General features: G+C 40.6%; 1 protein-coding gene across 1 annotated transcript in view; it reads left to right on the top strand.

The window, feature by feature from the left end:
• Positions 1 to 17,883, top strand: part of ahr2 (aryl hydrocarbon receptor 2) — a 64,393-nt gene that overhangs the window by 2,462 nt on the left and 44,048 nt on the right. The window contains exon 2 of the mRNA XM_056265874.1: positions 9,673 to 9,860. Coding sequence (XP_056121849.1) covers positions 9,673 to 9,860 — 188 coding nt within the window. The remainder of the gene's footprint in view (positions 1 to 9,672; positions 9,861 to 17,883) is intronic.

The following is a 17,883-nucleotide window of genomic DNA, read 5'->3' on the forward strand; positions in this document are numbered from 1 at the left end:
TAACTTGTAATATTTTTGCCTTTTTTATTAAAATATCTATAGTTCTCTATAATGCATGTTGTTTTATTATAATAATAAAAATATTATTATTATGTCAAATTTTAACAAAATAAAACCGTTAAAAAATAGTTCTGAATATCTGTTTTCGAACATGTAGAAATATGTTTAAAACATTTCGATATTGCTCTAAACAATTCAAATTGGCCAATGTCACCATACATACTCAATTTATTGACCACAGAGATGTACGCAAAATAGCTTAAGTCAAAACGAACCCTTATTTTACGCAATGTTTACACAAAATTCACACAAAAAAATGCTGTGTGTTGGTCACACTAATAAAAGTAAGTGTCAGATCAGGTCAGAGAGGCACTTTAAGTAAAAACATTTTTACAGTATACTAAAGCTATTCTGTTACATGAACACTAATGTAAGGTGTGACTGTTTTTCTCAGCTGTTTTGTTATTAGTTTAAATGCATCTTACTGATTTATATCACTTAAGTTGATGGAAAGGAGGGATTTGTGTGAGAATGTATGCTTGTTGATGTGCACCAAATGTATTTGGCCCGCAAACACACGCATTAGAAGGCAGTGGCGCAGAGCCCCATACCAGTTGACAGCACCATCAAGCCCACCCACAGGGTTATGTGTTTATTACGCCCATCTTTGGCGCAGGGGATGGACGACCTTTGCATGGCATGTCCACTCTTCAGAATAGCTGCTTACTGGAGCTGGAACTGCAGTGTGTGTTTTAGCTTGCTGATGGACGTTAAAACAAGCCAGTAGGGTGGCGAGGCGGTGGAGCGACCAAAGACTGCATCTGACACAAAGAAGGTATTGAGAGGGGGTGTAACCAGACTCCTAGCTTCACACCGCCGTTGCTGGAAGTTGGAATGCTGTAGGACAGTAGAACCTCGCTCTCTCTTTCTCTCTCCCTAAAGAACCTTGTCAAGATTTCCTCACTTCTAATCTATGCGAAAACAAAAACATAGGCGCAAGTAATGAACCGGCTAACCTCACCCTTCTGCTGAAAACTTGCAGTTGGATCTTCAGCTGGAAGTTTTCAGCATCTCACGGCAAGTTGACATAGAAATTGTTCAGAAACGTTATGCAGCCTGGCTGAATAAAATTGATTTCTTAATAGAAAAAAAAATGTCAGGCCCCAAAATCTTAAGAGCAAGTAATGAACTGGCTAACCTCACCCTACTTCTTTCAGCTTCTCGCGGCGCATTAAGAAAGTCAGCATGGCAATGAAATTGTAAAGTAATGCAGCAAAGTACTGGCATCTAACAAATTAGAAGTTCCTTCAAGTTCAAAATGGAAGGTGATTTGACCTGATGTTTGAGTTAATAAGCAGATGGACCATCCTGAATCTATGCTCTTAAAAATAAATGGTTCTTTATTGGCATTTTAAGAATGTTTCGCCTTTTTTTCCACACAATGAAAGTAAATGGGGTCCAAAACAACATTACACCCCACTGACTTTCATTGTATGGACAAACATTCTTCAAAATATCTTCTTTTTTAGTTATCCCATTTATGGTGTTTTATTTGCCCAAATATTGTTGAATTTATTGGCTTGAGCACAACCCGTTTAAAAAATGGGCCTAAACTCTGGAGTCATTAGGGCCGTCAATATGGATTGTTCACAAACTAGCTCATCATTTAAAAATAGAATTCTGTAAATGAAGATCAGCTGGTTTGTTAATTGCTCACATGATGGTCCCGCCTCCAGTCGTGATGTAAGGCAGTTTGCACCCTGACAAAGTGCCTTAGAAAAGGCATGTTTACTGTGTTGTGCACTGAGATGAGATGGGTACATTGATACTGAGTTTTGATGTGGACTGAAAGAAATTTGGGTCAGCACCAGTGCAGAAAGTCCCTCCCTCACAGACTAGAGTTTCACCCTGTCCGTCACTTCAAATACCCACAAGTCCTGTCTCGGGGAAGGAATGAGGAAGACAGACACTCGATGCTGATGCATCTCCATTTGGTCAGATAAAGTTTGTGACAGAACTTGAATTTGTACCTATTGACCTTAGGGCTAGATGATATAGACATGAAAATGTTCAAATCTTTTCTTAGCTGTAATTGTATATCTGAAATTTTTTATAGAACAGAATCTGCTCTTTTGAGAGTGTTCAAGTCCCCCTGTAGTTTATCATTTTATTCCTTAAAACCCATCTTTGATCACCAAAATGACACATTTAAAACATTTTTTCCTGTTGAAAATAATGTCTTCATGCCTTAAAATAGCTTGAATGTTACTCTACACCCTTGCTTCATTTAGTATATGAATATCCAAATGAGCCCCGCCTCCACTCACTTACACTGGCTCAAAATACCTGATCCACTCGCTCAACTTTACTGTGGTAAAAGCTACACGATGGCAAGGAAATATTGATTTAATTCAGCCATATGTATTTGAACCAGAAACTAATTCAGAAGAATAAGAGGAAGAGTGAATTGTACAGGCTCGTCTACAAGTCGATGTATCAGAATGGTAATGCGTTGTTATGTACAGTATTGCTCTCTACATTGGACACATAATAGTAATTGATATGATAAGCCTTTTGCTTGTTTACATTATCAAACAGCTAATAATGTGTTGCTCATGTTACTCAAACCATGTTCCCATTTGCCATCTCAGAGTTAGACAGCTGCCTTAGAAATCAGTGGTGTAACTTTGTTTTTAAAAGTGTGTGTGTGTGTGTGTGTGGGGTGGGGGTGGGGGTGCTAATACAATGCTATATCAGATATGTACAATAATTAATGTTCAATTGAGTTTAATTTATCAACATAGAAGTCATGTTTAACGTGATGGTTTCATCCTTCTCGGATCTACTTTCTCTCTCAACTCTGTCTACTGTCAATATTTAAACACTGATAAAACTTGAGAGATGGCTGTCCATGCATGTATTACTTCTCTTTTAGACGACTGCAACTCTTCATATTGCGGTAATTCTAAGTCACAAATTGGTCACCTCCAACTGGTCCAGAATGCAGCTGTCAGATTTCCACAGAAAACCAGTAAAAGGCTCTTCATCAAGTCAAGTCACCTTTATTTATATTGCGCTTTTTACAATACAGATTGTTTCAAAGCAGCTTTACAGTGATAACACGAAAATAATGCAACAACGTTTGTTTGTGCTGTACAGCAGATCTAGAAGAAAATAGCATCATAGTCCAGCTTGAGTAAGTTCAGTGATGGTTAATTTTTGTTGTAAAAAAGTTATTAATTTAGTTAATTTATATATATATAGCCGCTCTGGAGAAAACAGTGATGTCATCATCCAGCTCAGTTCAGTTCTCATATAATGGTGTCAATGCAGGCAGATCAAAATTAATGTTGAATATTATTGGTATTATTCATCCACAGCTTCCTATCCAATTTAGAATTGATTTTAAAATCCACTATTTAGATAATCTGCTGCTTCCTTATATCCCTCCTAGAGGATCGAGCGATCAGAGACTTCTTATAGTCCCTCACTCGAGACTGAAATGCAGAGGGAGTAGAGTTTCTTTGTGGTAGTGCCAATGTTATGGAATAACCTTTCTTTAGAGATTAGATCAGCATTTACTCTATTTACTTTTTAAAACTTATATTTTCTCCATTGGTTTTTAGCAGGTGTGTTTTTATGTCATTATAGTTTGTTTATTATTATTGTGGATTCCTGTTCAGTACTCTGTACTCTGTACTCTGTCCATTAAAGGGTTTGTTCACCCAAAAATAAAAATGATCCCATAATTTACACCCCCCTCAAGCCATCCTAGGTGTATATGACTGTCTTCTTTCAGCCAAACTGGATTGGAGTTTGTAACGGGGTTCAGATGTTATGGGAAGAAGGAGGCGGGAAACGGTGAACATTCAACACTTTAATAATAAAATAAACAAATACAAAATGAAAGTAAAGCCAGCAGCCCCTCACGGACGACTGCTGGCCACAGAAACAAAACACAACATAAAATCAACCCTGTTCCTCTCTCGATCTTCACTCTTCGTCGCTCCTCCTTTATGCTTCCGCTCCTCCGTGAGAGATGCGAGACCGGTGCGTCTCACAGGTGTCGCTCATTACCACTCACGCCACCGGCCTCGCGCCGCCCTCACGTCACTCGGCCTCGTCCTGCTCGCCACATACCCCCATCGCCCCTCGCGGGCCGGGGGGTACCCATGAGACTGCGCTTTACTCCCTCCCCCCTCTGGGGGAACCGATCACGGTGGCCGCGGCACCTGGGGGTATGGATAGACGAGGCGAGAGAACAGGAGACGGAAGCATGAGGAGCGACAGATACGAGAGAGGGGAGAGAGGAGAAAAAAAAAAAAAAAATCATGGTCCGGTTCCCGGACACACTGCCGCTCGGTCCTCAGCCAGCTGAGAGACTCACTCACGGTGCCATGCGATGGTACTGGACATCCGTTGGGGGACGGCTCGTCGCTCCTCCGCCTCCTGGCGGACGGTGATGGCTCCTCCGGTCGAGGGCAGCCGGCAGCGAGTCCTCCGTTCCCTGCTCCGCCCCCATCATGGCCGACGGCAACAGGCTCCGGCCCACGGCGAACGGGAGCGACTCCTCCGCTCCCTCTCGGACGGCAGGCACCCCTCCTCGACCCAGGAGCACGGCAGCGAGGTCCCCGTCCCACCTGCTGTTACATTGCTCCAGCACCATCGCCTCGGGCAACAATCGGCGGCCATCGCTCCCTCGTGCTACCTGATCTCCTCAGCACCGCGATCCCCCTCAGCAGCGAGGGCTCTCCGACAGCGTGTCCCTCCTTCCTCCCGGGTTTCGGCACCAATGTAACGGGGTTCAGATGTTATGGGAAGAAGGAGGCGGGAACCGGTGAACATTCAACACTTTAATAATAAAATAAACAAATACAAAATGAAAGTAAAGCCAGCAGCCCCTCACGGACGACTGCTGGCCACAGAAACAAAACACAACATAAAATCAACCCTGTTCCTCTCTCGATCTTCACTCTTCGTCGCTCCTCCTTTATGCTTCCGCTCCTCCATGAGAGATGCGAGACCGGTGCGTCTCACAGGTGTCGCTCATTACCACTCACGCCACCGGCCTCGCGCCGCTCTCACGTCACTCGGCCTCGTCCTGCTCGCCACAGAGTTGTATTAAAAAATATCCTGACTCTTCCAAGCTTAATAATGGGAGTGAATGGTTTTTTTTGTTTTCGTTTTTTGAAGCCCAAAAAGGCACATCCATCCATTTACTGTGGCTTTTTGTACTGCACTTTGGTCAGTCTTGTGGCTGATTTTAAATTTAGTGTATTAATAAATGAACTTGAACTTGATGTAAATAGATATGCATTTTATTGTTTTATTAAGTTATATATTTTTTTTTTCCTGCAACTTGAGTTTTTGATCCAAACCAGATGTGGTTGAGCTTCAGCTGAGGTTATCGGGTGGAAAACAACCGCTGTTGGCTGAATTCGCCCTTTTCTTGCAGATCTCAAATCTTTTTCATCCGTTAAAAACACTACCATGAAAAGTTTGGACACACTTGACTGAATTTGTTTTTATGATCTGCAAAGCATGATCTATATATGTAATTTATTATTATTTTATTAGTGTTTTATTCAGTTGTTTGAGATCATTTTTTAATGTATTTGGTTTCTACATAATTCCCATGCTAAATTTGTGATATTTACTATTATGTGAAAAATACATTAATAGTCATGAAAAAAAACTAGAAGTTAGTCCAAACTTTTGACTAGTATATCTACACACAACTGACTAGTAACAAGGACGTGGAAAAAAAAGAAGACAGAGATTTGCAGGAATGTACTATGGGATCTGTTGTAAAAATGTTCTCAAGATAGATTGCCGAATGCCTTCAGATTGTTCCTTCACGGTGTCCTCAGTAAACCCTTCGAGTGAATGCAGAACATGGAGACGGAAAAAAGCTGCTGTGCAACAATGACTGCAAACTTTATGAAACTGTCTTTCCAGTGTTTGAGTTTTCAGGACGAGCGCCAAGTTTCAAAGGAAAGAGGGGGAAAATAAAGAATCAGTTGTATAGAGAAGCAATGGGAGAGCGAAATACACTGAGAGATGTGCATGAAAAGAAAACAAGCACAAAGAGACGAGTCTTCAGATGGTACTCCGTGTATTGCAGGCAGCATGAGAAACTCTGTTGCATGTTAGGACCTGCTAGAGGAAAACAGTCATGATGTCATACCTCATGTGATTGGCCTGAAACACTTGTACACGAGAGGATAGAAGGACGAATGAAAGATTTCAGATGTTCCCTCTTGAGTGATGTCTTCGATATAAAAATAATTCCTCAGCAACCACAGTAAATGTTGGAAGGTCCAGATGATCAGAACTCCAGTTACTGGATCAGAAATGTAATTCATGAGGAGTGTTGAAGCTCTATTTCCCGCGAAGGGAGTTTCGGAACAAACAATCATGGACAATAGACTAATACAACGTTATTGCGGCAGTGGCTCAGTGGTTCATGTAGGTTGTCTACAAACCGGAAGGTTGGTGGTTCAATCCCCGGTTCCACCTGACCAAGTGTTGAGGTGTCCATGAGCAAGACACCTAACGTCAGCTGCTCCCGACGAGCTGGATGGCGCCTTGTATGGCTGACACCGCCGTCGGTGTATGAGTGAGTGGGTGAATGTGAGGCAAATTGTAAAGCGCTTTGGTGGCCATTAGGTCTGTGAAAGCGCTATATACTGTAAATACAGTCCATTTTACCATTTTGCCATTTTGGTCTGTTGCTACTGGTAGTTTAGCTATGCAAAAGAGACTTTGTTGTGATGCCGGGCTTTGATCCACTATGACCTTGCTTTATTGTCTAATTTTGTTCAGTTGTTTAAAGCAGGACTCGAATATATTTACTTGGTCTGGAGATTTTTTCACTGGCCTTATTATTAGGCTATATGTTTTATTTATTTATTACTCATTTATTAACTTTTATATAGACTTTTTAAGACAAAAAAAATTGTTATTATTATTTGTTTATTTAGTGTCCAGTTGTCACGTACATACAGTGGTGTGAATAAGTTATTACCCCCATGCTAAAGTTGCCTAAAAAGAGGAATAAAAAATCATCTTTTGGAAATTGATCTTAATGCCTTAATTAGAAAAATGAGGAAAAATCCAACCTTTAAGGACACCAATTTTCTTTGTGTATGAATAATGTATCATAAATAAATGTTCTTCCTTAAAATACAGGGTGCATAAGTCAGGCCCCCCCCCCTATGTTAAATTCCCATAGAGTCAGGCAGATTTTTATTTTTAAAGGCCAGTTATTTCATGGATCCAGGATAATATGCATCCTGATTAAGTTCCCTTGGCCTTTGGAATTAAAATAGACCCACATAATCACATTCCCTTCACCATACCTAGAGATTGGCATGGGTTACTTTCCATAAGATCATCTTTCAATGCAAATCAAACCAGATATTAGGCTAACTGAAATAACACCATGCCAATCTCTAGGTATGGTGAAGGGAATGTGATGATGTGGGATATTTTAATTCCAAAGGCCAAGGGAACTTTATCAGGATGCATATTATCCTGGATCCACGAAATAACTGGCCTTTAAAAATAAAAATCTGCCTGACTCTATGGGAATTTCACATAGGGGGGGCCTGACTGATGCACCCTGTATTTTAAGGACGAACATTTATTTATTTTTTGATACATTATTCATACACAAAGAAAATTGGTGTCCTTAAAGGTTGGATTTTTCCTCATTTTTCTAATTAAGGCATTAAGATCAATTTCCAAAAGATGATTTTTTATTCCTCTTTTTAGGCAACTTTAGCATGGGGGTAATAACTTATTCACACCACTGTACATATCAATGTGCATAAAAAATAATCTACCGTTTATTTTTTCTTTATTATGTTTTTATTATTTAAAAAAATGTAATAGCTTTTTACGTGGACTTTTAATTTGCAATTATATGTGTAAATTATATAGATATCATATGTAACTCCATATAGAACTGTTGACAGGCATATTGAGATTCCAATTAAATTCTTCCAATTGATGTAATCATTTAATAGGAAACATTTCAATTAAATAATTACATCAATAATTATATTGATGCATTTAAACACTTTGTAATGCGGCAAAGAGGTGACAAATGCATTTACAAGGGAATAATAATCCAGGCAAACTGAGGGTACGTTTACACGACAATGATGTACTTAAAATGGTAACACTTTTTCTTTTTACAGATAACAACTTTATGAAAATGATCCCCATTCACACGGATCTGCGAAAACGACTAAAACGATGTATTCTGCTGCCAGGCCAGTAGTTGGCGATGTCACTTTGTAAAGAAAGACTGCGCACACACATACGCATTCCTTTACAGGGAGATGATAATGGTATCGTTTTCAAACACTTGCACTTTGAAACACGTTTTCAAAAGTTTCATTTTTAGGCCCCCAAAACGTAGTTGTGTAAATGAACGGCCAAAACACATAAAAAGTTTTCTTTTTTTGTTGAAAACGGTGTCGGGTATACAACCCCTGAATTGACATTAGCATGAATGCTGCATGATTAGACAAGTGATGGGTTGTTCAGTCAGGGGCCAACGGGACCTGAAAAACATCCATTTGGCGATCCAAAAATGGATAAATAGTTTTAGATAAGACTGAAGGTCGAAGTTTAATTTTGAAGACATTTGAGTAAATTTTGACTGTAAACTTAGTGACGCATCTAGCTCAGAGATCACCGATAAAGTCCATTCTAAAGAACAGAATCTCCTGAGAAATGAAATAGTAGGTGAATCAATGCGGCGCCAACAATGACGAGCCCTTCCATGTCATTCTAGAGAGCTGGAGCACAGGGCTGAAGGGGAAGGAAGGGGCTGAACGCGCTCTTTTGTCCCCACAGGCTCTTTTTTCAGAGGCTAGTTTTACTTTCTTTCTGGGAAAACATAATTAGGGTCCGGCTCGGATGGCTAGAGTTACCGCTCTTAGTCTTCTGGCCTGGCAGGCAATGAAAAGGCTGTATGAGTTTGAGTTACAGACATAGTTTTGATGGCCATGATTCCAGTAAGAGTCCTCAAGCTTAGATAATGGGTTTCATAATAGAGGCTATACTGTTGATATAGTACGGAATCAGTAAAACTGTTTTTTTTACATTTCTGATTTGACATTTAAAATGTTAAATCTACAAAGCCTGATGGTTACATGGACAGCAAAACAAATAAAAAATAAAAATTGTTGCTAAACATTTTGCATGTTACAAGCCAGCATTCAAAAGGAGCCAATGTGACTAAGCCATTGTTCAGCTACCGAAATAATGCAAAAAGACTGCCGTCTTTGTTTTAGTTTAGTATCAACTTGGTATCAAAATACTGAGGTTGAATATCTAGGAAATGTTCACATATCACACTGTCTCAAAGCTCCTGAGACTGCCTGAATCCCAATACATATTTATAGGTTGCTTTGTACCAAAACATATGACAAGCCAGTTGTGAATTGTTTTTATCCTTTGTGTATTATACACAGACACTCTTTCTGTGTAGGCTTTCATCTTCCTGAATTCTTTCTTTTGGACATTGTCCAAACAATAAGGTCACCTGCATTCCTTAAGATATGTAAACAACTAGATGCAACAAGAATAATGGCTGTCAAAAGAAGCATCACAGTCCATAACAAGCAGTTTAACCCAAATGATTTCCTTTTCCTCCAGACCCAAACCACCACCACCTGATGGTATCAAATCCAACCCCTCCAAGCGGCACAGAGACCGGCTGAACGGCGAATTGGACAAGCTGACCAACCTTCTACCCTTCTCAGAAGACATCCGTGCACGGCTGGACAAACTGTCAGTGCTTCGACTCAGTGTTGGATACCTGAAAGTTAAGAGCTTCTTCAATGGTGAGATCACGACTTATTTTAGGCAGTCCTAAATCCTGATATGCGTTTGTAAGAACCAACTGACTTAAAGTACAGTAATGAGAGGACAGGAAATGATGTGGAGAAGGGGCAAAAGGATCAGATGTCACAAGCAGGACTGAAACTTGTGCTGTTGCATGCATCACTGCTTAGTGAGTCAGAATATGTGTGCTAAATGTTAAGCTTCCACTCAGATAAATCACTGATTAATCATTGCAATGCTTTCCAATGAATTTTAGTTAAATTAATTCATTTTATAAGTTCACTGTCACAATCATTGAGGTCCTTTCTACCAGGTTAAAGGCAAATGTAGCCAGAGGAAGTGGCGTTTGTTGCACTTCCACATATCACCCTTGATTACATGATTCATGTTTTTCAGACCAAATGTGTGAAAATGCTTCTCAGAATTATTCCGTCTTAGTCTTTGTGGTATTCTAACTTTTATTAATTTATGTAGCATCTTGAGTAAAATTCTAATGAATTTCTTTGCTAACACAGTTTACCAAAAGGTCCATGTCACATGGATGATGTGCTAGAAACTTGTGACTTCAGCTGACATGTTTATTATCTCTGTGAAAACTTACAAGGCAGCTGAAAGATCACATGCTAGTCTTGTTTGGGGTCCTTAACTTTCTTGACATCATAAATTAGGCCGTTTTCTTTCTTTCATTTTAGTTTTTTTTCTGGCTTCTAGAATAATATGCATAGACCTTTGTGAGTTTCTGAGGGCTTCAGATCTTCAGCCAATAAATGCTTGTTTGTTTGCATATCTTTAGAAAAGGCTCACAAAAACATCTCAGAATGACCTTGACGTAGGGTCTTCTCATGGAATTAATCAAGTTTCTAAGAATAATATGCAGGGGAAACCTCTCAACGGAAGGATAAATCAGAAGTTCCCAGAACAAGACCATCCATAATGTCTGTCTAACAGACATTAGAGTTTATTTTCCATAGAAATTCATATTTAGAATTGTCGAGTTAGGCATTAAATGATTGATTTTGAATTGTAGTCTGGGTTGTGAAGTGGTGTTGAAGGTTTTTAACGAGTCTTATTTTACTTATTTTTGCTTTGTTTTGCTAGTCAAAAAATTCTAAATATACTTTAAACAAGATACAATTTTTTTGATCAATGATTCTCAGACATTTGAAATGAAACATGAGACAGAAATACTAGTTGAGAATAGGATATTTTGCCGTGGACAAAGCTGTTTTGCAGATGTAGTCAGTTATTGCGAGATGTAGATGGTAGGACGTCATAATTTTTATTTTTTTTGTAACAATTGTGGCATTTGAATTTGACTGGCTTGTCCACCTGTCAAAAATAAGTAATGCATTGTCTTCGGTGAACAGGTACACAGGAAGAAAAAAGCCCAGAGGACATGTGTTGCTGTCCTCTGCTATCATTTCTAGATGATTATAAAATGACGAGACATACCCTCATGTTTTTAACACACAATCTGGATGTAGTGTTAAATTTTGCTAACATAATTAACACCTGGTGGTGGCTGTAGGTTTTTTTTATTTTTGTGTGAAAATGATTACACAAAACATGTACATTGTTTAAGAAGACTTGTCTCAGGTCAGAGTTCTTTATCTTAGACTCTGTTATCTTGTTTCTTGAACATGATAGTGGCAGCAAGCATGTGTCTTTTCTTGAACTCTTTGCTGAGTAAGCGTTGCAGCTATGAGGTGCATGCAGAGAATTCCATTGTGAAAAGACAAAGGGCCTTATGGGAAATATTTTGGGAGTCATCTTGGCACCATCAGAGGACAAGGAAGACAAACAGGCAAGGTTTGGCATTAAGAGTGCTGAATCAGACAACATGGAGTTCCTGGCAACATCCTGGACTCCCTACCTTGTTCAGGGAACTTGCCGAGTCTGCATGGGGATTTGAGAGACTCATTAATAACCCAGTTTAGAGAAGGGTGTTTTTGCAGGACAGAAGGTCTTACCTAGTGTCATCTCAAAGGTCTCCGACCTGTCATAATTTCACTTCCAGACTCGAACTTCCTTTTCCATTGAAGAACTGGCCATGCATTGTGTGGAAATTCATCAAGTCTTTTCATCCTTCTTCACCGCCCTTTTACATTTTTCATTTGAAATCAGCCCTGCAAACAAACGGACCACCAAAGGCTTGACAGAGCCCCAAATGTGCCAGCCTGGTGCCCCCAGCTAAGCTTCCTTTTATTGTTCTACTAAAAAAGCAGCAATTAGAAACAGGCATTTGGGGGCGAGTAGAAAAGCAAGTGAGAACGAGACAGCGCAGGAAAAGAGAGCTAAGCGTGAAGCAGACGGTCCACAAGAAGAGAGGTTATTTTTGACCTGCCCACTAGATTCACAGCTGCGCAGAGCACTTGTCGCTCTTAAAAGATCAAATAAAACGTGTCTCTATGCATTTGCTTGTGTGTAATGTCCCTAGTAACCACAAGTGTGAAGCAGAGAAATGAGGGCGACATGAGGCCCTACAAGTAGATGGTGTCTGATGTTTCTGCAGTATATGCAGCATAAATAAACTGTGACAGACAGGAAACACAAGGTATTGCGGTAAAACTGTGTCATTTCACAGGGTTCTTTGAGAAAGCAAGCAAAATAGACGAGTGACAAATTGGGAGCATGTGGTAGATGTATCCAAACAGAGGTGCTAGACAAGTGCCCTATTTCTTTCATTGCCCCCACCCTATCTGTCTTTCCGGCATTGCTTTGTTGTTTTTAACTTCTTATCTGCGTCGTGACGTCCAGTTTTCTCTGCCTCTCTGTCAAAAGAATTTACATTTGGGTAGGGACTGGGTCATTTACTATCCATAATTAATTACTGTAATATCAGGAAATAACATCTTGGGAACTCTCAAGCATTTTTGTGCAGTACAGTGGAGCTTGAAGTGGCCCAGTCCAAGCTATTTTCAATCCCTCTGCAACAGTATTAATTGGATCAAGGCTACGAGTACAGTAACTCTTTTATCAGCTTGTCTATTTTCGTCACTTGCTGTGAAATGCAGAGAGGCGTGCCCAGGGCTACGGATTCCTCCACGTCTGGCTTCTAGCAGGTCAGACACCGCCTTTGCAGAGAATGGATCCTCTGTTGACATCCTCCCATCATCTGAAACCGTAGAGACAGGCGGAGATGGAAGGATCCTGAAGGTTGCACTGAGAAAAACCACAAGATTCGATCCCACGGTGAGATGCACAAACGGGACATTGTATGAACTGCGTTCCCAGCATGCACTGGGGCCAGGGCACCGTTGTGTATTGATGAGGGTCAGGTCTGGAGGAGTCGCTACATAGAATGGTCCTTGTCTGAAGTGTAATGTGGTGTGTCATTGGTCTAGCTAAGATTTGACCTTAGGGATGAATCAGTTGGCTTCAAAACTACTTTTGCGGCGCCCAGAGTACGATGGAAAGAGAGAGAGACAGAAAGAGTCCTGGAAATAAAGGTTCATTGTTCCTCATTTTCTCCTTGCACTTCATCTTTGCCCTTTCAATCTTTAAACAAGTTTTTATGCCTCTACCCTAAATTTCAGTTCTTGGTACCAATTTCAGTACCAGAGCAAAAACTGTGGTTATCACTGTCAATCATCGCAGTTTCTGATTCAATCATGCATTTAAATGCGGTTGACAATCCAGAAACTTTGCAGTGTACTTAGCAGCATGAAAAACTACACTTGTTTTCAGATTGTGAAAGGGTCATAAACAAAGCATGTTGTTTCAAGCATCAACAAAGATATTTCTGCACTCTCGTGAAAACTCCCGTTATAATAAAAAAAGTGGTCCTAATACAATGAATCTCTTATTGACATCGTGTTTACACTTTGGTGGTTATAATAAAAGGATTCGCCAGCGTACGGTGTGCGTTGGACAGAACAGAAACTTGTACGTTTTCAGCGGTGTTCTGACTAACTTTCTAACTTGCACCACTGATAGGCCACTCAACAGATATGATTGTTATTGGCTACTAGGGCTGTTCCGAATACCGTTTTTTGAGCTATGAAACCTCGGTAGTACCGTATATACCCGAATATAAGACGAGGTTTTTGTCCTAAAAATAGGCTGAAAAATGGGGGGTCGTCTTATATTCGAGTGGAGGAATCGATTGATAGCCTTTTTCTCCCGCGCCGTCGACTGACGAGACCGCCGAGGATCTCGATGCGGCGCGGATGCGCTTGGAAAAAAACGAGCGTGTCGCTTCCATTATGAGCGCACATACCGCGCCTACATTTGAAATAACGAACTTGAGCGCGCAAAAGACGCGATATCTGAACGGGGGTGGCGGGTCTCAGCTCGCTTGACTCCGTTCGCTCTGGCATCCTCTGTGAACGGCGCTTTTTCCTGCGTGGCTCGAGCAGAGGGAGAGAGAGAGAGAGAGAGCGGGAGCCGGATCGTCGTCGAAAACGGCCAGACGACCCCGCAGGGTGGTTAAATCCATCCCGTCGCACTCAGGGCAGCCGCAGTCATGACCAATCAGGAAGCGCATATATGCCGGTCTCCGCCGACGAGCGGACCTCTACACGAGGCACAGGTGATGAGAGGCATTTGGAACAACGCCTCGGAAATTTGCTCTTAATATTATTTTCTGTTGAAAACCAGATTTTTTTCCACAAAAATTTATTTTCCCCCCAAAATAAGTCTGGAAAATGGGAGGGTCGTCTTATATTCAGGGTCGTCTTATATTCGGGTATATACGGTAATCAACACAAAATATTTGGAGGGAGGGGGCTGAACATATTCTTCTCTCGAATAAAGGCAGGAATCTCTGTGTGTCTGTCTCTCTGTTGTCGAGAACCGGTTTTGTATTATGGTATAATACAAAATTATGGTATTTGTATTATGTTTTGTGATCTGGTCACCCGATTATCAGCGAATCACCCTTTATCGCAGGGGATTATAAACGTTTCTTTATTTGGTTCGCTTTTAATTTGTCCTACAGCGTTTTTTTTCTACTTTACCACAGTAAAAATGCGAATATAATAGGCCTGATAATTTTTTGCTTGCACATCAAATTCTTTTTAACACAGTTTGTGTGCTTGTTATTATGGTAAGGCGCGTCAAGTTTATTTGTATAGCGCATTTCACACACGCTTGGGATTTTATGAGGCCATATAGAGGCTATATGACGCATCTTTGTCGGGAAATATAAAATACATGTTTTTAAATAATATGTGACTTTCTTATATTATTTAGGTTAGCAATATTTACTGATATTTATTTCAATGTTTTACTGGCTGTAGTGTGGTCTTTCATTGATGAAAGTGCTAAAATAAACACTTGCGTCTGTTCCAAAATGGAGGTTTAAGTTTAAATAAAATTAAATGATTTCCCTTATGTAGAATAAAACAAACTGTTAACAGGCTAAATGGAACAATGTAACGTTAGGGTGGCTAGCGCAATTAGCGCAGCTCACATTTCAATAAACGTGACATGACGTCCCAGTAAAATCTCACTCTACCCTGTTCAAAGCATTTAGCCTCACCCTCACCCTCATTCTTGCTGCAAATTTCATTGCGTTTTCTCAGTCTTTTTTTCTGAACTGCATTTCTGTGTCTTATCTAAGTAGAGATCGCCACGTTCCTGACGATAAATATATGGCAGGGTGAGGGTGGTAGGGCTGAGGGAGAGAAGGGTTAGTGCTCTGAGACCTGAGGCATTCCGGCACGCCATGGGGGCTCTGCAGGTAGTGGAGGCCTCAGACCACTTTGGGCCTCTCATTAAATCTGCCTTTTAAAGAAGTGGGAACTCACCTCTTTTTTATCTTTCCCATAACACACTCAATTGTTCTACTTGGGTGGAACCTTGGTGGTTTTTATCCATCAACTCTTTTTCTTTCCCTTCAGATGTGTACAGTGTTTAGGATGTGTCCCATTTCAGAGGTGACAACCTACACAGAAATTTTAGTATCATGAAATTTAAATGTGACTTGAGTGGGAAAATGACCACAAGTGTTGTATTCAGGGGTGTAGGACCAAATTTTGGGCCCTGGGTACAAACCATCTTGTTGGGCCCCCCGCGACGAACTTTTGACTTGAGCTCGGCGACTTCTCCAACGGGGGGGGGGGGGGGGGGGGGGGCTGGGGGGTATGGGTATGAGCGGACTTTTGACTTGAGCTCGGCGACTTCTAAGGGCCCCCCCCCCTGCCTCGGGCCCTGGGTACTCGGTACCCCTTTTCCCCCCGCTACCACGCCCCTGGTTGTATTTATTATTATTTTTTCAACATAATGTCAAGTCATGTTTATCATCATTCCTTCTTTCTTTTGTGTCTTAATTGGCCAATTAAGGACTTTCTGTGATACGAAGGGGCATCCTTTTGGAAATGTTTGGATAGTTTTTGGTCAATCTTGAACTTGAACACTAGTCTTTTGGTTGCTCATGCTGGTTAGTCCTCCTCGTATAAAAGGACAACTTCTCTTCAGAGAGATGCCCCTTTTTATCATATTGAGAAATGGTTCATTTTCAATTGTAAGGTATAGATTGAGGTCAGATTGAAGTGAAAGTATATTGTGTTAACCTTTTGCTTTTTTAACCTTCAACTGCTGAGTAGGTTTCTTGAGTTTTGCTTGAGGAATGTAAGGGGTTGTAACAACTTTGGTGTCTGTTTTCCTTCTTTCCTTGTTTATGATAGATGGAATGCCCAAGCAGCCAAGAAAATGGAACAAAAATGCTTCTGTCTTTTCTAAACCTTAGTATTCCTGAGGCCTGTCAACTCTAGCTATACCTCGATTGCTAACACCTGATTTTATTTTTTTAAAGGCATGAAACCAGCATTCGTTATTGTCCTGCTTGAGGTTTTGTTTTCCCTGCCCTTATTTGTTTTGGGGTTTTTTTCTGTCTCCTATTGTCCTTGGTTAGAACAGTTTGCCTGCCCTTTCTTTTGTTGATGGGAGACAAGACAGATGGACTCGGAACATCAATATTTGTGTTGGCATGAGAAAGTAGAGACTAACACCAGAGGCTTTGGAACAGAGAGAGGAAAGACGAGAGCCTCTCTCACTTCAACTGCACAATTTTCTGTTCTGCCGCGTCTCTGAATGCGAGAGTGTACATTGGTCGGTCTCTCTTTTTTTGCCCTTTGATGTGAACATTTAGTCATTAGTCTCACCGCAGAACAACAATCCCAGCAGGGGTCTTAATTCTGAGCTTGTACATGCACAGGTTTACATTACGCCCTGTTACTTTGATGTACTAATTCAAGAGACAAATGCATTTATCTTGTTTTTTTTCACAGGACTACATGCCTGATTTAACTTTAGCAATATATTCATCTTTGAAAATGTATTTAAATATATATATATAGATATACGTATATACTGTGTATATATATATATATATAAATATATATTCCTCCTTATTCTATCTTTATTGATTTCTTTATGGGGTACATTATGCATACATCAGGATTCCATACACAGTGATTCAGCTTGATACCTAGTTCTCCAGTTGCCAAACTAGTGCTTATGCCAATGGATTTCTGATAGCACCACTTATGTGCAGCATTGCTAACGTACCTAGCTCAGAGCAACAAGCTTTTTTCACCCAAGTTTTTTTTCACCTGTTAAACGCTTACGGAGACACACATAGACATCTCTTTGACAAGGCTATGCTCCTGAGACACTCATTTGAAATACCATCGTAATAAGGCTCTTTGTAGCTGTGTTGCCTAAGGTAATTCTCATTCAGATGATGCTGTCTCTATTTATATCCTGGCACACGTAACCTCTGTTACCCAGTAGCACTCCTATGCAAACCAGGTCGCCCACTAATATGAAACCAGCCTTTTCATCATTCAAATTCACAACGTTTCTCTTTTGTGGCAATTGTTTAGATACACGTCTTTCTAAAGCATGACTCGCAAGCATGGCAACTTTTTGTGCCTGCCTAGCAAGTCACAACCACATGTGGTTGAAACGCACTGTTTTTACACCCACTAAAAAAGAGAGAAATAGTAAAGCTGCAGTGCTAATTCAAAGGGGCTCTCGCAGGCTCATCACACGAAAACAAGTGCTGCAGTGTTCCCC

This window comes from Rhinichthys klamathensis, unplaced genomic scaffold, assembly GCF_029890125.1.
Source record: "Rhinichthys klamathensis goyatoka isolate OS25496 unplaced genomic scaffold, OSU_Roscu_1.1 h1tg000241l_1, whole genome shotgun sequence".
NCBI classification, from domain to species: Eukaryota; Metazoa; Chordata; class Actinopteri; order Cypriniformes; family Leuciscidae; genus Rhinichthys; species Rhinichthys klamathensis.